Source organism: Penicilliopsis zonata, assembly GCF_001890105.1.
Source record: "Penicilliopsis zonata CBS 506.65 unplaced genomic scaffold ASPZOscaffold_10, whole genome shotgun sequence".
In the NCBI taxonomy this organism is placed as follows: domain Eukaryota; kingdom Fungi; phylum Ascomycota; class Eurotiomycetes; order Eurotiales; family Aspergillaceae; genus Penicilliopsis; species Penicilliopsis zonata.
This window is the reverse complement of record NW_019208919.1, coordinates 632,866-656,314: the sequence shown is the minus strand read 5'-3', so window position 1 is coordinate 656,314 and position 23,449 is coordinate 632,866. Positions and strand designations below refer to the sequence as shown.

The 23,449-nt window shown below is 50.8% G+C and overlaps 12 protein-coding genes across 12 annotated transcripts; 6 read left to right on the top strand and 6 right to left on the bottom strand.

Moving 5' to 3' along the window:
• Nucleotides 1–133: 133 nt before the first annotated feature.
• On the bottom strand, nt 134–1,998 carry ASPZODRAFT_133663 (hypothetical protein). Its single transcript, XM_022723326.1, has 3 exons — nt 1,867–1,998; nt 1,192–1,800; nt 134–1,137 (listed from the first exon to the last, which is right to left on the bottom strand). Exons 1-3 carry the CDS (start codon nt 1,954–1,956, stop codon nt 235–237), a joined length of 1,602 nt encoding a protein of 533 aa, XP_022580310.1. The 5' UTR covers nt 1,957–1,998; the 3' UTR covers nt 134–234.
• A 633-nt stretch (nt 1,999–2,631) lies between these two features.
• Nucleotides 2,632–3,439, bottom strand: ASPZODRAFT_2109037 (hypothetical protein; the record flags this gene model as incomplete). The annotated part of the gene is made up of 2 exons (XM_022727720.1): nt 3,038–3,439; nt 2,632–2,915 (listed from the first exon to the last, which is right to left on the bottom strand). The coding sequence occupies exons 1-2, from the start codon at nt 3,225–3,227 to the stop codon at nt 2,632–2,634; spliced, it is 474 nt and encodes a 157-aa protein (XP_022580309.1). The 5' UTR covers nt 3,228–3,439.
• Nucleotides 3,440–3,628: 189 nt separating this feature from the next.
• On the top strand, nt 3,629–4,992 carry ASPZODRAFT_143677 (hypothetical protein; the record flags this gene model as incomplete). The annotated part of the gene is made up of 2 exons (XM_022724934.1): nt 3,629–4,642; nt 4,693–4,992. 2 exons carry the CDS (start codon nt 3,629–3,631, stop codon nt 4,990–4,992), a joined length of 1,314 nt encoding a protein of 437 aa, XP_022580308.1.
• A 34-nt stretch (nt 4,993–5,026) lies between these two features.
• ASPZODRAFT_143676 (hypothetical protein) lies at nt 5,027–5,949 on the bottom strand (the record flags this gene model as incomplete). Its single annotated transcript, XM_022724933.1, has 2 exons — nt 5,027–5,794; nt 5,842–5,949. 2 exons carry the CDS (start codon nt 5,947–5,949, stop codon nt 5,027–5,029), a joined length of 876 nt encoding a protein of 291 aa, XP_022580307.1.
• Nucleotides 5,950–6,182: 233 nt separating this feature from the next.
• Nucleotides 6,183–7,218, bottom strand: ASPZODRAFT_528370 (hypothetical protein). The gene is made up of 2 exons (XM_022728447.1): nt 7,185–7,218; nt 6,183–7,155 (listed from the first exon to the last, which is right to left on the bottom strand). Exon 2 carries the CDS (start codon nt 7,108–7,110, stop codon nt 6,214–6,216), a length of 897 nt encoding a protein of 298 aa, XP_022580306.1. The 5' UTR covers nt 7,111–7,155; nt 7,185–7,218; the 3' UTR covers nt 6,183–6,213.
• A 1,238-nt stretch (nt 7,219–8,456) lies between these two features.
• ASPZODRAFT_98703 (hypothetical protein) lies at nt 8,457–9,697 on the top strand. The gene is made up of 2 exons (XM_022730582.1): nt 8,457–9,410; nt 9,474–9,697. Exons 1-2 carry the CDS (start codon nt 8,462–8,464, stop codon nt 9,626–9,628), a joined length of 1,104 nt encoding a protein of 367 aa, XP_022580305.1. The 5' UTR covers nt 8,457–8,461; the 3' UTR covers nt 9,629–9,697.
• Nucleotides 9,698–9,793: 96 nt separating this feature from the next.
• ASPZODRAFT_17236 (hypothetical protein) lies at nt 9,794–11,501 on the bottom strand (the record flags this gene model as incomplete). Its single annotated transcript, XM_022726989.1, has 2 exons — nt 9,794–11,022; nt 11,078–11,501. 2 exons carry the CDS (start codon nt 11,499–11,501, stop codon nt 9,794–9,796), a joined length of 1,653 nt encoding a protein of 550 aa, XP_022580304.1.
• A 1,325-nt stretch (nt 11,502–12,826) lies between these two features.
• On the top strand, nt 12,827–13,276 carry ASPZODRAFT_133659 (hypothetical protein). The gene has a single exon (XM_022723325.1). The coding sequence runs from the start codon at nt 12,845–12,847 to the stop codon at nt 13,187–13,189; it is 345 nt and encodes a 114-aa protein (XP_022580303.1). The 5' UTR covers nt 12,827–12,844; the 3' UTR covers nt 13,190–13,276.
• A 925-nt stretch (nt 13,277–14,201) lies between these two features.
• On the top strand, nt 14,202–15,980 carry ASPZODRAFT_17234 (hypothetical protein; the record flags this gene model as incomplete). Its single annotated transcript, XM_022726988.1, has 1 exon — nt 14,202–15,980. One exon carries the CDS (start codon nt 14,202–14,204, stop codon nt 15,978–15,980), a length of 1,779 nt encoding a protein of 592 aa, XP_022580302.1.
• A 257-nt stretch (nt 15,981–16,237) lies between these two features.
• ASPZODRAFT_17233 (hypothetical protein) lies at nt 16,238–19,349 on the bottom strand (the record flags this gene model as incomplete). Its single annotated transcript, XM_022726987.1, has 5 exons — nt 16,238–16,800; nt 16,858–17,512; nt 17,581–18,727; nt 18,878–19,116; nt 19,197–19,349. The coding sequence occupies 5 exons, from the start codon at nt 19,347–19,349 to the stop codon at nt 16,238–16,240; spliced, it is 2,757 nt and encodes a 918-aa protein (XP_022580301.1).
• A 163-nt stretch (nt 19,350–19,512) lies between these two features.
• Nucleotides 19,513–19,855, top strand: ASPZODRAFT_17232 (hypothetical protein; the record flags this gene model as incomplete). The annotated part of the gene is made up of 2 exons (XM_022726986.1): nt 19,513–19,649; nt 19,708–19,855. The coding sequence occupies 2 exons, from the start codon at nt 19,513–19,515 to the stop codon at nt 19,853–19,855; spliced, it is 285 nt and encodes a 94-aa protein (XP_022580300.1).
• Nucleotides 19,856–20,024: 169 nt separating this feature from the next.
• On the top strand, nt 20,025–21,831 carry ASPZODRAFT_143670 (hypothetical protein; the record flags this gene model as incomplete). The annotated part of the gene is made up of 2 exons (XM_022724932.1): nt 20,025–21,087; nt 21,176–21,831. 2 exons carry the CDS (start codon nt 20,025–20,027, stop codon nt 21,829–21,831), a joined length of 1,719 nt encoding a protein of 572 aa, XP_022580299.1.
• Nucleotides 21,832–23,449: the final 1,618 nt, after the last annotated feature.

The window sequence follows — 23,449 nt, the reverse complement described above, 5'->3', positions numbered from 1 at the left end:
AGGGAGGGAACAAGAGGTTGAGAGGGCAGGCCTTGTCTTTTATTATATGACAGTGTATTGGGGCGCTAGGCTATGTAGTAAATCAATCACAGGTCCCAATATTACAATTACAATTTTGATAATATTTTATTATTCCATGGAGTAAAAATGATATTCATTGTCTCATAAAAAGGATTAGAACAGCTGATAAAGCAAGATTCCATGCCAATTCATTATCTCATAAAGCAAGATCAATCAAACTGCCTTGTTGACGACAACATTCGGCCCGGTTTTTGAAACAACAAAGTGATCAATGAGAGCAAAATGGCCGGTTTCGTCTTCGCCCATACCATCTGGGACGAGGCGAATGTCGAAGAGGAACGCCAGGCGCGCCAGGGTGAGCCGCATCTCCATGAGGGCCATTCCCTTGCCGATGCAGCCGCGCGGGCCGATGCTAAAGGGACAGAAGGCATGGCGGGCAATCTCGACCTCATGCTTGGTTGTGGTCCAGAGCAGGCCGTCACGGGGTGACTGGTACGTCTCGCCCTCGATCCAGCGCTCGGGGAGATAACTGAGCGGGTCGCGGTAGTAGTCTGGGTGGCGGTGGATGGAGAAGGCGGGCACGCCGCAGTTGGCGCCCTGCGGCAAGAGAAGACCGTCGACTTCAGCTCCAGCCGCGTCGATGACTTCACGGGGGATCGCACCGGGAACGGCGGGCGCAAGACGCATGGCTTCGTCGATGCAGGCCTTGAGGTAGCTGAGCCCGTTGAGCGTGGGACCCATGACAATCTCCTCGACGTCGGTGAAGGCCGCGCGGACCTCCTGGGCCAGTTTAGCCATCGCCCAGGGGGACCGTACCAGGTAGAACATCGCGGCTGACAGGCTGCTGGAGGTGGTGTCGCTGCCCGCGATCATCAGCACGTTGGCCTCCCCCCACAGCTCCTGGGTGGCCAGACCCTTTCCAGTCTCCGGGTCCGTGGCATTCAGCAGATAGTAGAAGAAGTCCTTTTTGGCCTCGTGGCCGGCCTTGGTGCGTTCTTTGGCGCGCTCGTTGGCTTCAACCCGCGACTTCATGATGAAACTCCACCGCTGGCGCGTCAGCTTTCTGATGAAGATCTGGTCGAGGTTCCATCTGTCGAGAGGCATCCACAGGCCACACTATCATTAACATTAGAAAAGAACCCAAGCTTTTGGAAAACCGGTTTTACTTACCACGTAGTGACGATAGGCCGCCCGGTCGACAAGATGAACCATATGACGCCTCGCACTGTCAACGAGCATATCGAAGCTTTTGCCAAAACACAACTCCCCCATGATGTCGTAGGTGAGGTAGCTGAACCAATCGGCCATGTTGCGTATGGTACGTCCTGTACGGTCCTCGCTGGCCCGCCGCTCGCCTCCCAGAATGGCACACAGCTGCCGGACGTGCAGGAGCATGACGTCCTCCATGCCCTTGAGCGCGGTGTCAGAGAAAGCCTGGCTGAGGACACGACGCTTGCGGCCATGGACGGCTTTGTCAATTGCGTTGTGCGTGTTGTACACACCCTTGATAGCAGGGAAAGCGTTGTAAAAGTCGGCCTTCTTCAACCGTTTGCCGTGGCCGTAGATGTCGTGCAGGCCCTGGGCAGTGTTGACAGAGACAAAGTTGGGCGCAACGCGGACGTGGGAGCCGTATTTCTCGTGCAGGGCGTGTAACCAAACGTGTCTGTCGCCTTGGATGCCGTGGTAGAGCTGGACGAACGGGGTAAAGGACGCCAGGAGAGGACCAGGGACGTTGTGGAGGGGGTGAAGGAAACGGTTGTACACGCCATATCCAAAGATCTGACCATCAGCATGCCCAGGCCCATCTTTCAGGAGACAGAAAGCAAGCTAAGAGAGGGGATATACCGTAACAGCGATGAGTGAGATGAAGACAGCAGCAAGCTGCTGCACTGAGAGTGCGAGGAAGAGCCCTGGGGAGATCCCTGAGGTAAGCATCTTGATGAGTGTTAAAAATAGTGAGAGGAGAGTGTGTAGGAAGCCTGTGAGAGGCAGTTGCAAGAATATAAATCAAAGGCTGCCTGGTCTATCCTTCCATTTGTCAAGTAAGCCTCAGGCAGGCTGTTTCACTGTTATAAGTCATAAGCTTCGGTTATCCTCGGCCACTTCAGTGAATTGGTCCTCTGGATGTCGTATAATTCAGACACCATTATTGGTTCTTTAACATGAAGGAACTAGGGGACTCCATATTCCGTGGTCTCATTTAGACTATTCCCAGTGAATAATCCAAGCTTAGAGGGGTAGGAGTTGATATTGTATCCATGACGTAGTTATATTCTGTTTTCGAGTAACTATGAGGTGAGTCTTTAGCCACCAGAACAGTGTAGATTATTAGATATGAGTAGTTCTAACCCCCCCTAAGAAATATCTAGTCAATACTCAACATTCGAACATTAATAATGTCATTATACTAATGTTCTGCTATCAAATCACTGTACCCTGGACGGCGTTGGCGGAAATCTTCGGGTTTCGGATATCTGGAAATTGCCGTTGATGCCTTAATAATGAGGCAGCAGATTCACTGGACCAGGTGAATAGTATCAAATTTCTGAAGGCTTTCATCCTCTATTAATTGCTTCTGACAGGCAATTTTATGCTTACAGTAATCATAATCTAAACATTGCTAGCAGCCATTTCAATAACATCAACAACCTGGTGTCTAAAAGCCTGCTGAAGCTTCAAATCCTCCCTCGTATCATCCGCAACTCCAAAATCACCCGTCAAACACTTGATCACAACCTCCTTATACTTCCTTCCAACCTTCGATTCCAATCTTCTCTGTGCATGCTTAACCAACTGCGCCTGCACGGCATACGGGTTGCTAACCCCTGATGAGAACATATTCTTCTTTAGCTTGACAGCAATATAAAGGTTATCTAAAAACTTGTGGATAAAGGCTATAATATCTTATTAAAAGACTATAATAGATTAAGCTTATTTCACTATATACGGTAGATTTTCTTGACGTGTTACTCTCCTCTGGATTTAGAATCAACGCCCGCGATGCTACTGGAAATACCCCCCTTATCCTTGCCTGCAAGGCTAGCCGAGGGAAGAGTGATATTGACGCGTACCCCCGCATGCACATGTTCCTGCATCTCATTGAGAACGGAGCCGACATCCTCGCGAAAAATGATGAAGGCTTGACTCCGTTCAAGATTTCCAGTGACAATCGCGATTACCCCCTCCTGACACTCCTTCTTGAACATGTCTAGATACCAAGACACGGCAATCCCGGGTCCTGGAATCCATCAAAGATCCAAGCAAAGAACAGAAATTCTGCAGAGAAGCGCGAGAACTGATCAGAAATGAAATTTTCACGCCAGAATCAGAGTCTTCACTTGAATCGTTTGAATAGTATAATATAAATAGTTAGTATATAAGCTTAATTATCTTGAATTATAGATGGAATATAGAGTAGACTTTGATACAATCCAGTAAACAGACATACAATCTAAAGATCTGTCTCCTGCAGTGATAAGCTGACTGCATATTTAGACTGGGCTAATTAACTGCAATCTCCTTCTCCTCTTCTCTACTTCTCTCCCCTGCTCTTCTCCTCTTGTCCTCTTCTCCTCTCATCCTCCTCTCTGCTTCTCCTCCCCTCCCCATGGATATCCATGTTGTATCCAAGTTGGACAGCAGCCAACATGCAGCCTTCCAAATGACCAAACCCAGTTTACCCCTCGCCCCCTCTTCCGTCCGGGTACAGCCAACCCTTGTGAGTCTCGCATCCAACAACCTCACGTACGCCGGGATGGGCGACATGCTCCACTGGTGGGATCCCTACCCTGTACCTGCGACCGCTCCTGTTCCCTACAACAACCGATCCGTCTGGGGGATCGTACCGGCCTGGGGGTTCGCCAAGGTGATTGCCAGTACGACTGTCAGTTTACCGGGCGAGACAACTTTTCTCTGGGGGTATTGGCCTTTATCCAGCCATGTGGTGGATCTGCAGTTGATTGTCGCCGAGCCAGAGGGTCACTGGATGGAAGTCTCGCCGTATCGTCAAGCTTTGCTACCGCTATATAACAGGTACATACGCGTCAATAACAATACTCTTACTCTCAGTACTTCCAATAATCTGAGTACTGTTGATTGTCAAGGCTGGGAAGCCTCCATGCGACCGGTCTGGGCCTGTGGCTATCTGCTCAGCGAGTACGTCTTCACTCCAAACCCACAAACACATCCACCAGTGCATCCGACTGGGAATTTCGCCCAGGAAGCATGGACGACGATGGAAGCAGATATCTCTGAAGCGGTGGTGATCAATCTCTCTGCTTCGTCCAAGACAGGTCGCGCACTCACATATAATCTCTGCGGTCGGCCGGCTGGGACGGGACCTCTGGGTCTGCTTCAGATCACCTCGTCGCCATCTGCCATTGCACAAGCCGATCTCTCGTCTCTTTTTCCTGTTCACGTGGTCTCTTATACGCAGGTTTCCTCTTCTGCTGTGGTTCAGTCTGTTGAGGAGTGGCTTGTCAGTCGACAGCCGAAGAAGATCGTCATTGTCGACCACGGCGGGCGCGATGGGAGTCTGTTACAGTTACACAGTTTGATAAAAAACAATCCTTTCTTGAAGACTTGCCAGTTGATGGTGCTTGCAGTGGGATTGCAACAAAAGGTGAGAGAGAGATAAATTATACCATGTAGCTCAAGCTAATTACTTGACAGGTTTATAAAATGGAGGATCTTGAAGCCATGCAGAAAACGCTCATCCATCTTCACCAAATCCAGGTCAACACGTCTGCCATGCAGGAAGCTGCTATAGCAACCACAGGGCCAACACAGTACTTCGGCGAGCTGGACCAGCGATGGGCCAGCTGGCTGGCAGGTAAAGAGGCTGCTGCTCCAGACCTACGCCTTGTCTGGGGGAAAGGTGTTGTCGGGGCTCAGGGGATTGAGGGGGGATGGGAATCACTCTGTCAAAGTAGAGTCAAGCCAGACGAAGCGTTAGTCTATACTATAGCATGAATGAGAGGAATAGTACTATACATATATATATATGTCAGACTGCCGCCCATATCACCTCCAATGAAACGGGGTTATAAGCCGAGAGATTCCACCAGACCAGACAAATCCACACAACAGCTCTGAGAAGAAAGGCCCTGCCCAGCGCGTTGAAGTAGCGCGCACGACTCGTTCCATCCCAGCTTTTCCAGGCATCCAGGATTCCAATACCATTCTTTCCACGCAGTCTCTCGTCTAGCGGTATAACGGGGCAGTCTTGCTCGGATAGAATCGAGGCAGCAGCCCTGGTAAACACCGCTTGGAGGGGCGCACTCACGAGGAAATAGATACCCGTGCTCGACAGGATAACGCCCACCACATGGACCGTTCCAAACGATGTACTCTGCAAGAATCGGATCGGTACGAAGAAATTCGCACTCCTCGCTAGACTGGCAAGACAAGCCGCCGGGGCGATTTGAAGCCACGCTCTCCAGCCCGGAACCCGTCGGTGAAACGGTCTCGAGACAGGCTGGGCAATGGTCGTCTGGATCAGAACAACGTAGAGACTAGACAGGAGCAGGTCGATCGTGGTTGTATAGAGACAATCCATGGGAAGAGTCATGCGGAGCCTCTCTGGGATGCAGAACAGGGCGATTTTCACTCCGCGGATCAAAAGCGCGGTTGTCCATCCACGGAATCGCCATGTCCATCGAAACTGTCTTACCGGGTGGGTTTCTATCGAGTCGGCGTTTGATTTAATTGTAGAGCGCTGCTGGAGAGACTCTACGGCTGTGAGAGTCCCGATTACGGTGTAGGTGTAGGCGAGCTAATAGTAATTAGTATGAGGGATTTAAGGGAGAGAGGTGAACGTACAACACAGAGGATAAGAAGAAGGATAAAGAATAAAGCTGTGTTCCAAGGATTTGCTTTAGGGGGTTCTTTATCATTTAATAAATAGATAATCTCTTCAGTGGTATACATGGTGAAGATCTCTTGTTCATCCATTTATTCAGCAGAGAAAATAAATCCAGAAAACAAAGAAAAGCAGTCGAGGGGTTTACGAGGTATTTATGTCTCTGTACTAATTAACTATAGGCTACACTTACTAGACTAATGGTATTCCTCTATATTATATCGCGCATCTGATGTTCATTAATTATAAAACTTCTAGCTCTATTATGAGCTATACTTTGAACTGATTTAATTTCCTCCTAGTGAATCTAAAGTACTCAATAGTAAGAAGCACTAGAACACAGAGCGGCTGCAGAACCTCAGTTCCTGGTCATGGAGCACAATATCTCTTTCCTGACCCTGAGGAGGACGATCCATCAATGCCCTGAATGGAAGAACTAGAGGACCGCCGGTGACGCTGTTTTGAGTGATCTTGATGACCTGGGCATCGTAGGGATGCTGGCTAACGGCTGGTTGATGGACAAGAGGGGGCATGGGTGCTGGATGAATATAGCGAAAAGAATCTATAACTGCCCGGGTCACTGGTTGAGGCGCTCCGGGGGGTAAAAGCTGCCACTTTTCAATGGTGACCTCTTTGTTTCCAGATCTCTTGATGGAGATTACAAGGACAATTCTCACTGCACCCTTCGAGTTGTTGAACCACCATCTAGCATCGTTGCGAAGTCTTGACAAAGATTCCGAGACACCAGTCTCGAAGACCAGCGTCGGCCATCCTTCCGTCTGGCCTGTTGGCATTCTCGTCGCTGGAACTAGACACTCATCGGCCTCTTTTTGTCTGTCGGAAGATGTGCCTGGATATCGCATAGAACGAGCCCATCCGAAATCGCCAAGTGGAACTCCAGCAGTAGTGAAAAGGGCGGATAACTGGAGATTGAAGTCTCCGGTTACTCTTTCGTGCGGCCATGACGGGACGACTTTGAGGACACCGGTGGAGCCGTCCAGTGTGAAGCGGTACACGACATCCCCAAGACGAGGCGGATCTCCTCCCAAACGCTCGGCGGCCTGCTTGCTGAGACCGAGGATGACAATGTATTGATTTCCCTCTTGATCATTGTGCTCGAGCTTGTCACGAACCTCCTTTGCTGTCATCTCAAGGACCTTCAAACTGGCGTAGGTTCTCAACACGTAGCCTTCGGGAAGCCCCGCCATTATTTCATAGAGAGACGACATGTTTTCTTGGCCTTGGTGCTGAGAACTGGTGGTAGTCAGATTAGAGTCTTTTTCGCACGCTTCATTCAGAAAAGTCGCCATGCTATTGGCCAAAGAATTGAGTAAAAGAAATGATCAGAGAGTATAGTGATGTTGAAGAGAAAAGGAAGATCAGTGGAAAGAGAGTAATGTTGAAGAGAAAAGGAAAGATCAGTCGAATGAGCACAATAAATAAGAAGGCCAAGGTAAATTCACTCACCACTTTAGAAAGATCCTCTGTCACTGATGCTACCAAGGTGGTGACCACCTTTACATAAGTAGTAGGTGCTACTTAATTGAATAGAGGCAGAAATTATCATTTATAATTTTACATGGGCGAAGCTTAATATGTACTTGCTAACATGACGTAAGAATAGGAGAAAGATTCTCGAGTGAATGTAGCAATTGTACCAGAGGAGGCTATAGAAGACATCCTTAGTTCCTTCATTAAGGGAAGATATTTTCAAAAAAGAAAAGCAGAAAAAAGAAAGAGAGAACTCTATATAAACAACTCCATATATATTAGTCTGGAATTTGACAGATGGGCATAAAGTCCCTAACCCTATATTTAGCTCTAGAATATTAATTTAAAGGTGAAAAAAAGGGCTCTATATATATAACGCCACCTAATGGTGAGAATATCACTACTTTGAAATAGATGATCCTTAGATAAGGATCAACTGGCCAACAAGATGATAGTGGACCAAGTCTATATATCTCTATTAACTATAAATTAACCTGGTTATAGCATCATTCCTTATAAAAGGACCACTAATCTAAGGATGCCACCACATCTTAAAGAGATCAGGAGGTCATCAACATGCGCCACTATTAGCTAGAAGATAATCTATCCTAAATATCCCTCATAATATAGTTACTTTATAATATGCTCATCTGCAGAACTATGCATGGTGTATCATGTAAGTAATATATATCCTAGTAGATGAATATGATATATCATATTCGAATGGAGTGTTGCAGAAAGAGGGTATAGAGTGAGATATTCGACACCCACCCTGGCCCAATACATCCAGTGATATCATAGATAAAATCCTGATTTATCCTAATCTTTCTGAGATCATTATCTTCACTTAATGCAACGTCGTCTTAGTGGTACAGGGGTCAGAGAGCTTGTACAAAGTACTGGGTCTTCGGGGAAGGTATATAAGTGCATCCATCACATCAGTGTTGATATCTTAGTAGTATCCATCAGAGAACTAGAGCTAGACACTAATTATTAACAGTTAGGTATAATAAGTCAAAAGTAATCATGACTGTCAAGGTGAGCCCTCCCTCTCGATATCTATACTATGTATCTATTAATGTCCAGACAATGAAAGCCCTAGTGTACACCGGCACCCCCCAGCCAGAAGTGCAAACCAAACCAATTCCCACGCTCGAGAAGCCCGACGACGCAATCATCCAAATGGTGCACGGCACGATCTGCGGCTCCGACCTGCACGTTCTCCAAGGGGACGTCCCCAGCGTATCCCCCGGCCGGACTCTCGGCCACGAAGGAGTCGGGCGGATCGTGGAGCTCGGCCCCGCAATCCCCCGCAACAGATTATCCATCGGCGACATGGTGCTAGTGGCATGCATTACGTCGTGCGGGGCCTGCGCACTCTGCCAGCGCGGGATGCGCTCACACTGCCTCACGGGCGGGTGGCAGCTGGGCCATCTCGTGGACGGCACGCAAGCGGAGTACGTGCGGGTCCCGCATGCCGCGGGGTCGCTGTACGTGCTTCCCGCCGGGGTGGACCCGCGGGCCGCCGTCACGCTTTCGGACGCGCTCCCCACGGCGATGGAGTGCGGGGCCCTCGGCACCCGCGTCACCCCGGGCTCCACCGTTGTGATTGTCGGCGCTGGCCCCGTGGGGCTCGCCGCCCTCTTGACCATGTCCCTATATTCGCCCTCGCGCGTCGTCGTTTTGAGTCGCAACGAGACCCGTCTCGAACATGCGCGTCGTCTCGGCGCAGACGAAACTATCAATACTGCTACCGCCCCCGAACGGGTTGAAGCCCTCGCCGCGGGCCCAGGCTTTGATGCCGTCGTCGAGGCCGTCGGTGTCCCTGAGACGTTTGCCCTGTGTCAGCGTCTTGTTGCCCCGGGGGGTTCCATCGCTAATGTCGGCGTGCATGGTCGTCCTGTTTCCCTCGAGCTGGATAAGCTCTGGGGGCGGAATATCAGTATCACCTCCCAGCTGGTCGATACCGTCACCATCCCCACCTTGCTTCGGCTCTGGAAATCGCGCCGTCTTGATCCGGCTTTGCTTCTGACTCACGGTTCGTACTCTACGTATACGTTCATGTGAGCGTATCTGGAATGCTGATATCACTGACCTGCAGATTTTCACTTCAACGACATCCTGGAAGCTTACGAGCAGTTCCGGAACTCATCCCGCTTGAGAATGTTGAAACTCAGTCTTAGCTTCCTTGAGCCTAACAAGGTGGGCTCGAGTGAGTTGGAGGAGAATGAAAAAGTACATAAATCCAAGTTGTAGCTCGAGCTAATTCTAGTATCAGTTGACTATAAGGTATACATTATCTAACAAGACTACATGCTGAGGCACAATATTCCACTATTCTCCTACTCTAACAACATCTGTATGAATTATTCAGTTTTACTTTCTTTTTTCTTATACCTCTACTCTTACCATTGTTTCATTCTACCACGCCACCTGATCACGAATGTAGTCAGTCCAGAACTGGCGTCTCTCTTCATCAACGGTATCGATCAGCTGCCAGTAGGTGCCAATCTCGAGCAGCTTGTTCGGCTCCTCGACGAGGTCAGGCCAGAAGGCGACACCCTCGGGCCGCTTGTTAACGCCCTCTGATCCGTTAGGGTTCCCATACTTGAAGAAGTTGGCCCAGAGGGTGGAAATCTTGTCGCCGACCTCGTAGTCCTTGTCTGTCCACTCGCGGAGGTCGTTGGTGATCAGGCTGTTGAAGGTGTAGGCAAACTCGGCGCTGTGGTGGGCACCCCCGACGGGACCCTTGTGGCTGGTGAAGCCGCGGGATTTGGGCATGTTGTAGTCCGGCTGCCAGTTGCGCCAGGGCGGGCACGCGTGGGTGTAGAAGTAGCCGAAGACCGGAGCGGTCGTGCCCTGGTGGTACTCCTGGGCCCAGAGGGAGATGTTGTTGCGCGTGTTGTCGCGTGCGGCGCGGTTCCAGGCTTCCAGCGGACCCTTGCCCGTCTCCTTGTCGGTGGGCGGGTACAGCTCGAGGAAGCGTTTGACGAGACTAGGGTCACCCTTGCCGTACGTCGAGTTGGGGCCCAGACGACCCTCGACACACTCGAGGAAGTCCTCGTAGGTGAACCGGGGCTCGTTGTAGGTCCCACCCTCGTCGCTGTTCATGCCCGCCAGGACGGGAACATTGTTGGATCCACCCTCGGCGACGATCTCGTTCCATGGTTTTGGGATGACGTGGCCATCGAGGATGAGACGCCAGAAGGGCGGGGGACCCCAGCATTTGGGGTCACGACGGAGGGAGATCTCGATCAACTTATCGATGTCGTCAAACGCTTGGAGTTCGGCGACGTTCTTGAGACCCAGCTCTTGCAGGAGCTCGACGCCCTCCTGCTCGGCCTGTTCGCGAGACCGATACGACATGGGCCCGCTGGCCGAGGCGGGCTCCTGGAACGAGCGAGGGCCCGACTGCAGCACACACCCGTGGATGAGACCCTTGGACAGCGGGGAGACGAGCAGGGTATGGCTCATGGCGTAGCCTGCCGACTGCCCACCAATCGTCACCCGGTCTGGGTTACCACCAAACGCCCCGATATTTGTCTTCACCCATTCGAGAACCTGGACCGCGTCGAGCATGCCGACCATTCCTGACGTTCCGGAGGGGGAGGATGCGCTGAGTTCGGGGTGAGCAAAGTAGCCGAAGATCGCTGGAACATCAGCACCGTGATCATGCCAAATAAACAACACATTCATAGAACTTACAGAGACGAAACGAGGGAACAACGACAATCACGCCCTTCTGCGCGAGACCAGTGCCGTCAAAGTTGGGGTCGGCGCTGCCACCTTCACGGAAGCCACCGCCATGATACCACACGAAGACGGGATACGGCTTCTCATGGGCATCGTTGGGTTTGTAGACGTTCAGATAGAGGCAATCCTCCGACTGGGGATGGCCCTTGAGCACGTCGACGTATTTCGGTTCGGGAGCAGCCTGCGGGCAGCTGGGAGCGATGGTGTCGCACAGCTTGACGCCTTCCCAGGGGACAATCGGTTGGGGCGGTTTGAAGCGGTTGGGGCCTGTAGGCGGGGCAGCGTAAGGAATGCCCTTGTAGTGGATGATGGAGGGGTCGAATGTGCTCGCCACGCCCTGGATAAGGCCCCCAGTGACCTGGAGGGGGGTGCTCATTTTGTCAAAGAGAGAAAGTGTTGTCTTCAATTGTTCGATAATAATATTTGATTGAGTTGTTAGAGGAATGAAGTCATTCAAGTAGGTATAAAACTAGCAATTATGGTCTCAGTATAGGGAGGAGGTCAAGAAGTCATTGACATGCAGTAATACCTTGTAGTATCTAGTAGATATTAAGGTAGTTAGATGGTAATTATCAAATGGCAATGACTATAGAGTGAGTATATGTGTTATTTTCCCAGCAGCAGACGAATCCTGCGCGGGACACCATATTTACTTTGCCTGAGCTTTCAGGCTGCAATTATTGCTCGGAAACCGGCACAGTGGAAGTCATGTGACAGTCCAGACTAGGCTTGATGCAGTCACCGCTGCCGAGACAACCAGTTGGCCATCCTACTCTACGCTGTACCTGGACACCGGAGTCGGGAGATTGTTTGGATAAATTATAAAGCCATATATTTACCAAGAATGGATGTCTCAATTTATCCACCTTTTTTCTTCTTTTTTCTATTTCTAACAAGTCAAAGACCTCGACTTACGAGATCAAAGATAAGCTCTAGTCTAAATTCGGACTTAAGCCCTCCGCGGTAGGTAAGCCCGCGTATCTCATTCTCCCCCGCCGTCAAGAAAATACCTAAGACAAGACGATCGTCCTGTGGGAACACGGCTCACATGTATATCTAAAGATATTCATGAATATTTAGCAGTGATCTATAAAGTATTCCATTTTATTTATCTATTTATTTCTTGTAAAAATTCATCTTTTCAATGTTCTTACCAAGATCTTACCAAACCGGCAATCTTCTCCGTCCATGCGTGGGGATAGACGGACCGTGCCGCTGCATCCCTCCCCCGCGATTGGCCCGCGATTGGGGGCCGACGCGGGGAAATGGAACCCATCACTTTTTTTTTTCAGTTTGTTTTATGAATAGAGATAATGTACTGGAAGTATTGCAGTCGCGGAGAGAGGGGGCTCTCTATGTAGACAGATTATTTTCTTCTCATTTTGTGTTTAGTGGAAAGTGAATGTAGTAGTTTGATATTCTCTAATCTAATACAGTACACTTCCTCTCTCTAAAATACTGCCTGGTTCGAGTAAAGAGAATTCACTCAAAGTCAGCTCCTAAAGTCTCTTTGTTGCTTCTTCTTATTTCTAACATTCATCTTTGTTAGAAGGCGATTCTTGTGCGCTCCCTATTCATTTTCCTTCTAGTGTGCTTCCTGATGTGTCGAAGGGTATGACTATGCTGATTGTCATATTTACCTAACATATACATAAATATATGTATATACAGTGTAAGTAATGATAGGCGCTATTATTGGGTCGAGGTATCGATACAGCGATGACGATTGTTGTCTCGGACGTTGTTCCCTATAATAGTTCGCTGCCTGGATATACGCTCGATCATCATCGTCGAAGAGCAGGCTGGTGTCGATGCCGTCAAAGTCAAAGAACACCGGACCGCTCCATTCCCCCGACCAGATGTCCGCCATTTTCACCCAGAAGTTATAATGCCCCGTCACGCGCTGCTGGTTCGACGCGTTGGTGCACACCACATAGAACACGCCCTTGTGGTACCGGATGTTTGGAGCAAGCAGCCCGGCCGTTGAAACGAGCTGGTCCCCGCTCAGGAGAGTCTGGAGTTTCGATCCAGCACCAGCCAAGTCCAGCTGGTCCACTCGACTGACGCAGTGTCCTAGCAACGATTTATCCAAAGAGGCGGCAACATTCGAGACTCCCTCAACTTCGCCAATCACTCACCTATCTTTGCCCAGCTTTCGAGATCGCGCGATACGGAGATGAGAAGGCCAGGAAACAAGCGGAACGAGGACGTGATCATGAAGGTATCACCGATGCGAATAACAGACGGATCGGGCCCAAACCCCGGGGCGATGGGGTTGTAGAAGATCCTGGACTCGCTCATATTCACGGAGAGATGTGTCATGATGTGTCGTGATGCGTGTAGGACTGAATCTCGGGGAGTTCCCGGCAGGGGGGAAGAGGGGAGGTTCAACAGAGCGGGAGAACAGCGGCATGATCCAGCTATTATCCAGCTATTATCCAGACAAAATAACCAAGGACTTATTCGGTTAATTCAGTATTAATTAGAGAATTGATTTCATGAGATTATTATTCTGAAGAAAAATAGACAAATCTCTTAATGATTAGAATAAGGCATTAGCCTACAAGCAATACTGAGAGAGTATACAGTACTCAATTATCTGGTGATAACCCAAATCATAATAATTTAATAATTCAGCTATGATGCTTTATGAAGCAGTAATACTATTATTATATCCGAAAACTGAAATAATAGTTACCTAGTTATTCATAAACCACTGTGTGAGTGAGTCGAAGTACTCAGTGTGCAATCATCTTTCCTTCTATCAGGGTTCTAAACCGTAACCTGAGCAGGAGACAATAATAGTACCAACTATTAAAGTATTGATACTAAACTAATCTAATATAAATAGTTATAAGTAAAAACAGACCACTACAATACTTGTCTCTAGTAGAAGTTTATTTATTCCCTGCTTGGAGTGGGAAGTGATGACGTCATATGCTATATCACGTGCCAGGCCCTCTGGCTTCTGCCTTCTGCAGCCAAACCCAAACATTCCTCAAACCGTCCAACAACAACTGCAATTGTTGGCTGGGACAGGGCACGATCCTCGTGGACCCCCAAGCATGCACTCACAATGGCCGATCATTCGAACTCGCTGACCTTGGACGAAGAACGGAGAGATGCCGAAATCCTTGCTAGACACCTACACCCCCAGTTCACCGGTTCGCTGGAGCCCGAGGCAGCAGCGGCAGAGGAGGAATCAGCTGCATCCAGTGGCCAGTCGCCGGAGCTGCAGTCGTCGCTGAAGCTGCAGGCGGGGGATATCCATCGAGACTTGTACCGTATCGAAGCCCGTTCGAAGCAGGCACGGCTGGACAAACGGGCTGCCTCGTTCTCTTTCCCTCCGAGACAATACGAAGATGAGAATGGAGAGGTAGTGTCTGCCCAGGAGCCAGGCAGTTTCCGCCGGCACTTCCTTCGTCATCACCATCGTCATCGGTCGAGTACGTTGGTTCTGACCACACGGAACTTCGTTGAGTTCCTGGATCTGTACGGTAGCTTCGCGGGTGAGGACCTGGCCGAGACGGAAGATGAGTCGTCAGTTGGACCAGACCATGAAGGAGAAGGAGAAGAACAAGAAGAACCGGGCGAAAGAAGGCCGCTTTTGGGCCGCCGCCGCAGGGTCTCCCGGATGGGCCGTCCAGGCGATGCGTCGAACATGAAATCCTTCTTTACTCTACTCAAAGCGTTCATCGGGACTGGCATCATGTTCCTGCCCAAAGCGTTTCGCAACGGTGGCATCCTCTTTTCCTCCATCACACTTGTCAGCGTCGCTGCAATCACAGCGCTGTGCTTTCACCTTCTCCTGCAGTGTCGAAAGCACTATGGAGGTGGGTATGGAGAGATCGGGGAGCGGATCGCAGGGCCGCGTCTACGAGCGCTCATCCTGGGCTCCATCACCCTCTCGCAGCTGAGTTTCGTTTGCGCGGGAATCATTTTCACGGCAGAGAATATGCACACCTTTTTACGCGCCGTGGCATCTACCACAGACGCACACCACCACATTTGGTCGACTAATCAGTTGATCTTCCTGCAGCTGCTGATCCTCATTCCGCTGGCCTTCATCCGCAACATCTCGAAACTGGGGCCCGCCGCATTGCTCGCCGATGTCTTTATTCTCATCGGCTTAACGTACATCTACTACTACGACATCGCGACGATTGCCTCACGCCATGGACTAGCCCCGTCGGTCGTGCTCTTCAACCCGAGTTCGTTCACGCTGACCATCGGTTCCTCGATCTTCACATTCGAAGGCATCGGGCTCATCCTGCCCATCCAGTCATCAATGAGGAAGCCCGAACAGTTCGGCCCCTTGCTCTACACAGTCATGGCCATCATCACCGTGCTGTTCACCGCCGTGGGGGCTCTCTCCTACGGCACCTTCGGCGAAGCCACCAAGACAGAGATCATCACCAATTTCCCCCAGGGCGACCGCTTCGTAAACGCCGTGCAGTTCCTCTACTCGCTCGCCGTCCTAGTCGGCACCCCCGTGCAGCTCTTCCCCGCCGTGCGCATCATGGAAGGACGTCTTTTCGGCCGCCTCTCGGGGAAACGCGACCCGTCCATCAAATGGAAGAAGAACGTCTTCCGCACCGCCATCGTCCTCCTCTGCACCCTCATCTCTGTCCTCGGCGCCGGCGATCTCGACAAGTTCGTCGCCCTCATCGGCTCCTTCGCTTGCATCCCCCTCGTCTACATCTACCCGGCCTATCTGCACTGGAGGGGTGTTGCCTCCTCCCCTTACGTCAAATGTAGAGATCTCCTCATCGCCGTGCTGGGTTTCGCCCTCATGGTATATTCGACGGCTACTACCGTCTCGGTATGGGTTCATTCGGGAGGAACCAGGGATTGAAAAACAAACTACAAAACTACACCAAATACACTTTCCAACTATTTACGAAGACCATGTGATCAAAATATGAAATGGTAGGATGGATGGACTAAAAGAAAATCATGTATAGAGCAAACGCGGGATTGGTTCAGGTTCACTATTCTAGAGATAACAAGGATGCTTAAGATAGTTCTCTTGTCTACCTTAATTTTTCTGTAATATACAAAGTATGAAAAATCGCAAAAAAAAAAAGGCGTAGAGGAAGGGCTCTCGAGTTTTCAGGCTACTATCTCCACCTCCGCTAGATTGGTCAATGTCTTCTCATCGCTCTGTGCAGGAGAGGCACCGTTCGCTGTCGCCGGCGCATCCGCCCACATGGCCGCGACGGTCTCCACGGCCCGCTCGACGACCATGCGCACGCGGTCGCGCAGCACGGCGTTGGCGCACTCCACCTCCAGCGTCTCCAGCCAGATGCGCGCAATATGCTTGTCGACTTTGATCTCGAGGCCCGGCACGGGGATCCCCAGGGCATGCAGCCGGGCGAGCTCTGCCGCTTCGAGTGAGCTGAGACGGTCCTTGTCTTCGTCTTCGTTTTTGTCTTTGTCTGCGTCATCATCGGCGCCGTCCTCGCCGTTCTGGCTGGCGGTCTCGGTGGTGGGGAGCAGATCCGCAGGGATATTGGGCCGCTCGATCGGCGCGATATTCGAGCCGAATTGAGCCTCCAGGATCATCAGGAGGCGGAGGAAGCGTTCTTCAGGGTCGAGGTTTGAATGGGGGTTTGGGAGGGGGACATCGTGGTCGTGATGATGATGATGATGGTGGTGCTTGTTTCTGGCGGATTCTGATATTATTTATTAGCATCGGAGAATGATATCATATAAAATAGGGTAATGCGTACGTTTCACAGAGGCTGGGCTACTTTCAACTGTGAGAAGCACTGCCATGACGGCATCTGCCACTCCGTCGTTCATCATGTTCCCCTCCCATTCCAGCTCGACCTCGCGCGTTCGAGGATCATAATTGAGCAGCACACAGCCCATGATGAGATATTTCTGGACATCTTCGCGGAGAATCTCTTCGTCTGCGTCTTCCTTCTTCTCCATCTCTTCGTTTGAAGGATTTTCCTTGGAACTTTCACGAAATTTGTTTGAAGGCGACTTGCCAACCGTTTCTATTGCGCCAAAAGTGCCCTCCAGCGCCCACCGGATTAGATCCATGCTGGCCGAGCTCAGTGTGATGTGCTGCTTGCAGGTGATCGTCGTGGTGGTCAGTCCGGCATACTCGCGCAGATCGTCGGGTGCCATCAACGACAGGTTGAACCCATTCTGCACCAGAACTCCGGCCATAAGATGGCCGTCATCCTGCTCGGAGGGCGGCGCTATTTGTGCCAGTTTCCCGACGACTTTGGCGAGCTTGTCCTTTTTGAAGGGGATACGGACTTCGTCACAGTTGGCAGGCGTATATACTTTGACCTTGACGGTCTTTTCCGCATTCAAACTCAGCAGCTTCGACTTAAGACGCATCATCTGGTGCTTTTCGCCGTGAACGAGAATCTGTTTGGTAAATCAGCGTTTAAATTTAAATTTTTTTTTGGATAGCACTCAAACTACCCCAAACTTACCACAACAGGCGCAGCAACATCCTCGATAAAGTTGCGGTTCTCTACGCCGTCGACATGTGCTGCAAAACTGATTTCGTCCACTGTGCATCGACGAGGGATCATCACTTTCTGGTCCTCATCGTTGGCGCCGGGGACCCGGCCCCGACCAGGCATTGTCGAAACCTTGGACATGACGGCTGGAATCTGATCTGGTTCGTTGAGGAGCTGTTTTGCCATTGTCCCTTCAACACTGTACCCGGTCATGATCACTCCATTACGCTCGCTCGGGGCCCACCGCTCCAGGAGCTCTCTACTGGTGCCAGTCTGCAGCATACCAGGAGATGCGAGCATGACACAGCCACCCACGTCGTCAAAACGCTCGAGACTTCGAAGACTTCGCACGTATCTAAAGTCCCAGGGCCCTGCACTAATGCTCTTGTCGCCGCGTGCTTCTGCTTCTGCCATGCGCTGACGGAAGAGCCGCTTGATGTTGTCATTCATCGCTCCAATATATGTCTGATACACAACCATGCACCTTCTCGCCGTGTTACCGATATAGTAAATGGGTATTTTCTGTAGCTCGGGGTGTCGCTCCCAGTATTCTTCCAGGATCAAGAGTAGTTCTTGAGCGCGCCCTAGAGCAAAGACCGGCATAAGGACTCTGCCCCCACGGTTTAAGACCCCAGTCACCGACTTCATGAGAGCAGCCTCGCGTTCTAGCCTGGGCGGGTTCGAAGAAATTCCAAAAGTGGACTCTGTAATCAGAACGTCAATTTTAATCCCTTTCGGAACCTCAGCTGGAATCAAATGACGGTCCTCCTCTCGCGAGTAGTCACCAGTGAACAGGATATTCAAACCGGCGATCGAAACCAAGAACATCGCTGCACCCAACACATGACCGGCAGGAAACGGCGTAATACGAATACTATTGATAGTGTGGGTTGTATTAAAATCGATTGTCTCGATCAACGGAAGTGTGGAGAGGTGGTCATGCTCGGTGTAGAGGGTTGTTCGCTGGTCAGACGAAGAAGAAGTGTTGCTGACTCGGACATTGTCCTGGATGAGCCACTTGTAGATGGCCTTTGTAGCATGGGTCATGAAAACCCGGCCTTTGAAGTTGGTTTTGCTGAGGACATATGGGAGAGCGGACGAATGGTCGACGTGAAAACTGCAAGAGCCAGGAAGATAAAGATTAGCCATGTGCAACTTCTCAAGTACAATGGAGAACGATCTGCATAGCTTATGCGGGAACAATAGAAATACACCGGAACAGGGTTGCAGGTTAAGAACGAGTTGTATTTTTCTGATTCTCATATACATTGAATGGAATGACAGGAAACTGGGTGACATTTCTGGCTCGATCATCGCGCGTTGGGGCCCATTGAAGCCTCCGGCTCCCGACAGAACTGTATACTTGCACCAACGAGGACTTTGTAAAGGGCAGGAGGTTCGCACGTACTGGCTGATGAGGAGAATATCCACCGTGCTGAGATCAAACTCGTCGAAGAAGGGCAGCGCCGAGAAGCCTTCCTTTGCAGGGTGCATACCGGCATCCAACTAGATTGCGTCAAAGAATCAGCACATCATTCGATCCAAGAGGCTTCCTCGCCGCCATCTCAATGGCAACTAAAACTCACCATTACCGTCTTTCCCTTGTACTGAATGATGTGACACGACCGCCCGACCTCGTTGCCTCCACCGAGGCAGTAGAACGCCAGCTCGTCCGAGGGATCGACGGGCTGTTCATCCACTGCCGCGGCCATTGCCGACGCTTTGCGCTTACTCGCCATTCTGAATGTGTTTTCCCTCGCAGGATAAGTAACACGTAAGACTTGTTTGCCCCGGAACAGTGTATACACGCTGCAGCAAACCTAGAGAAACCCTGCGAGATCAAAACGTATCCCGCGTTTCTCAGTTTCCACAGGCTCCCTTCACCATACTAGGGGCAACTCCATGCGCAACTCAGCACCAACCACGTATCTAGGCGATCCAGCAGCTTCGCAAATGCAGCGACTCGGTGGTGATGGCAGCAACTCCTCCTCGCCTGGCCTGAGACAACCTCGAGCGAGCAGCCGCGCGGAAATGCTGATGTAAGCTATATAATCACGTGACCAGGATGCTCGGCGCGCTTTCTTGGCCTTCTTCAAGTCCGGCAACGAGACGTCGTCAAAGACTGAACGCTCCCCTTCCGACCGCGAGGGAGACCAGCAGCACGCCACGAGTTGTCGCCAGTTCCGCCTTAGGGGCATTGAGAATCGCAGCGGCACAGCCCTTGATGTTCTACACGGCGCTCTGAGATGGTTTACGTTGGTGGCAGCAGGCGGTTTGAGCAATCCGCTCACTCTTCACTCCACGCGCGGGCAGTTCCTCAGTGCTACTTACTCGGTCGAGAGTAATAGCAGCAAGTCTTTTGCGCGCCGAAAACTCTTACTTTCCCACACTACGCAAGCGACACGACCGCCAACATGGCGCAGACGCAGCCCCAGCAGTACTCCTCCCAGCCTTTCTCGCCTCCCGTGTCCTCCCCGTCACCTGGTGCCGGGTCCCCAGTGAATGGGGGCATCCCGCCACCTAAAAGACCTCGTCTCTCTCCGTTGCCGCAGCAGAATCAGTCGCCTTATGCGTCTCCCAACTTTGCAACGATGCAGCTCCCGCCGAACCCGTCGCCGTCCATGAACGGCACGCCCATCAACGGCACCACTCCTCCCACGCCTGCCCCTCCTCCCCCTCCCGGCCAAGCGCCGCCTCCTGGTGTCATGGGACCTCCGTCCCGCCCTGTGGATAAAGCAACGGATGCGGCAGAGTTGACTGATGTGTTGGCGTCGTCCGGGATTGATGTCAGGGAAGAAGAGGCCTTCTTGACTAGCAGCTACTCAGCGCCAGGAGTGCAAGTCCAGCAACCACCCCGCCCGCAGCAACCACCACCCATCAACACCTCCTTCGGCTCGCAAATCTCCTCGGGCGGAACGGTCTCGACGGCGACAAGCTTCACGGATCCGTCGCTGATCAAACCTCAGCCCTCGCAGGACTCGTTTTACAGAGAACCAGCTGCCCAGCCGCATGTACCGTTCAAGGACCCAAACCAGCCCACACGAGAGGACACAGAGGCGGCAAGACGTGCTCAGTACCACCTACAGGAGCCTTTCCTTTTCGCCAAAGTTCTCGAACAGCGATTACAGCGACGCGGGTTCGAGTTGGGCGTTCGCATACCTGCCGAGGGGCTTTTCCATCCTGTTCCAGGACGGCCGCAGCCAATCGAAGTCACCGGCCCGGATGGTTCGTCGATCGTACGAACCGGCCAGACGATTCTGAACCAAGAAGGTGCACCTCTGGTCGACATCTTGAATCTGTTGTCGATATCTTGCGAAGAACGCCTCCGCTCTGTCATTGACTACTCATCGACCCTGTCAAGGACCCGCCGCACTCACTCGCACGGATTGGTGCCCGTGGAATGGACTGACCTCGCTGCTGCATCTTCCGGCGCTGCTGCTGCGGGTGGCGACCCTGCTTACACCACTCCGCTAAAACGTATGGCTTTTGTTTTTTTGTTTTTTTTTTTTCTGCTGGCGTTTTGACGAAATGTTGGACATCACAAGAACTAATGTTATTATTCTAGGGCCCCGCTCTGCGATGGAATCCAGCTCAGCCAAGAGTCTTTCTGCGCGGTGCCGCATGCTGATAGAACAGGACCAATTGGCCGAGGAGATGCGGACCGCGAAACGTACCAAACGCAATACCAGCGCGATTTTGGGCGAGAGCACTGGCAGTCGACCGGACACGATGGACATTCCGCCTTCCACCCCATCGACTCCGATGGGAGAAAAGGCCCCGGTGATTGATAAGAAGGGCATGACCAAGAAGGAAGCGAAGAAACTCATGGATGCGCGAGCCAGCGAGGCGCAGCAGCATCAGCAGTCGGTTGAAACGGCGCGCATGGCCACCAACAGCATGCTTTCCGGCCGTATGTTCGGCAGCAAGAAGACGTACTCGTGGCTAAACCCCCGGCCGCCCGGTGGCAGCAGCAGCGGCTTCTCGACCCCGTCGCGCGCCCAGACGGCCACGCCGGTTCCGGGGACAGACAAACCGGCCGCCAAGGGGGGCGACTCGAGCACAATGGCAGTGAAGAAACTGGGTGTCTGGCGGGAAGACAGGGAAAAGGGTTCTGGGATCCAGGTGCGAGACATCCTCTTCATGCTGGAGTTGGACGGCCGCGGGTCTCGCCATGTACAAAAGGCGTATTCGAAGGATGTGAAGGAGGACCGACTGGATTGATATCAACCACCACCCCTTCCTCTTTTATCTTTCTTTGGCCAAATCCGATCTACACTCTCGTTCGTTCCATTAATCTTCGACTGTTACTATTGATCTCTCGATATGAGTGTGGCGCAGCGATTTTACTACGCAGGCCCGTGGTGTTTCTTTTTTATCTCCCTCGGCGTTTTGAAGGGTTTCGTTGAGCTGGTGACGGACGCTTTTGCCTGTCCTACTAGTCTCTGTGTGTCTTGTTCTACCAATGCATTTTGCGCGAGGGCGGGATGGTATGAATTGCATCGCTTTTCTTTGATTTCTTCCCTGTTGTTTCTCTTCTCCTAACCGATTTAATACTGGGCATGTTGATAAGCCTTTTTTTTATTTTCGGATAAAAGCTAGAAATCACTAGATTCTCCTCCGTACAATTGAAGACGCCCAATTTTAACCCTCCAAGTCACTAGTCAAATCTTTGCGAGAGACTTAAAGCTTTTTTTTCCCTCATATTCTTGCTGCTGCACCTGCTACACCTGCTGGACTCTGTAAGGAGTCGACACGCCCCTCCTTCAGACCGCAACTCCGCAACGTTGTTGACTTTGTTCAAGAATGCTGGACACTTGAATGTGGACAGAAATCACTCTTAGTGACCTACAGTTGTCTCCAGTTATAGGACAGTATACATGATGAAAGACCTATCTATTCTATCTTTACTATATAAAGGAGGATCTTCAATTCATCAAAGAGAATTTATAATAATTAATTAACAATAATAATCCATTCATGCCTTTTATCTTTATTATGGGTTAGAATCTGCGATATATGACATCAGACAGTTCTAGATAGTAGAAGGTAACAGTACAGTATTATATAGTATTCTAATTTCACTATAACTCCTAGACTTCATGCTAGTGAACTACTTATTTTTATTATTAAGTATAACTAACCAGATTATAAGTATTAATATTAATACCTTTTATATTAATACTTATAGGAAAAATGTCTAGTGTTAGCTCTCAACGTCTCAGTTTTGCCACAGCCTTATTATCTAGTATTAAGAAACCCATAATACGGAGTACTTTCTCTATATACTAAACATACCTACTAGTTAACTGAATAACTAGAAGATAGAACTTACTCTACAAAGTACCTAGTAAAAAAGACTGTAAATTAAAGCAATGTCAGTAATTCGAATTGCCGCACGTCCCCGAGAAGGAACTGGACCTGCCCTTCCCCCTCTTCTCCCCTGGTCTCCATCTCTCATCGTCACCACTGACTGACTGACTGACTGTCGCTGCTCGCTGTCTCCTCCTCGTCGTGTTTCTGTCCAATGCCTCCCCTCGTCTCGATGGCCCTCACTGCCCCAACGTTGTCTCCCTGCAGCCCGCAAATGAACCACGTCTGATCGTTGCAACTTGCTTCTCCCTCCCTCCCTGTCCGTCCAAAAGCTCCTCCTCCCCCGACCGACCGCCTCGCCCATCGTCATCTCCACGCCAGCCTTTCACGACGCACTTCCTTTCCTCCTAGTCCGTTTCGTTTTTTTTTTCGTTTTTTCGTTTTTTTACTCTTTTGTTTTTTATCCTCCCTCCCCTTCTAGGTGTGAAAGCGTCTTCCATCTTCCCATCTTCCTCCTCGCCAGTTTCCC

What these genes read in the sequence shown, in the direction of transcription:
- ASPZODRAFT_133663 (XM_022723326.1), bottom strand. Translation starts at nt 1,956, where the DNA reads ATGCTTACCTCAGGGATCTCCCCAGGGCTCTTCCTCGCACTCTCAGTG. An exon ending in TCTCACTCATCGCTGTTACG is followed by an intron (nt 1,801 to 1,866) that starts GTATATCCCCTC and finishes GCTGATGGTCAG; the next exon opens with ATCTTTGGATATGGCGTGTA. An exon ending in CGGCCTATCGTCACTACGTG is followed by an intron (nt 1,138 to 1,191) that starts GTAAGTAAAACC and finishes TGTTAATGATAG; the next exon opens with TGTGGCCTGTGGATGCCTCT.
- ASPZODRAFT_133659 (XM_022723325.1), top strand. Translation starts at nt 12,845, where the DNA reads ATGACGATTGTTGTCTCGGACGTTGTTCCCTATAATAGTTCGCTGCCT.
- ASPZODRAFT_98703 (XM_022730582.1), top strand. Translation starts at nt 8,462, where the DNA reads ATGAAAGCCCTAGTGTACACCGGCACCCCCCAGCCAGAAGTGCAAACC. An exon ending in GGCTTTGCTTCTGACTCACG is followed by an intron (nt 9,411 to 9,473) that starts GTTCGTACTCTA and finishes ACTGACCTGCAG; the next exon opens with ATTTTCACTTCAACGACATC.
- ASPZODRAFT_528370 (XM_022728447.1), bottom strand. Translation starts at nt 7,110, where the DNA reads ATGTCGTCTCTCTATGAAATAATGGCGGGGCTTCCCGAAGGCTACGTG.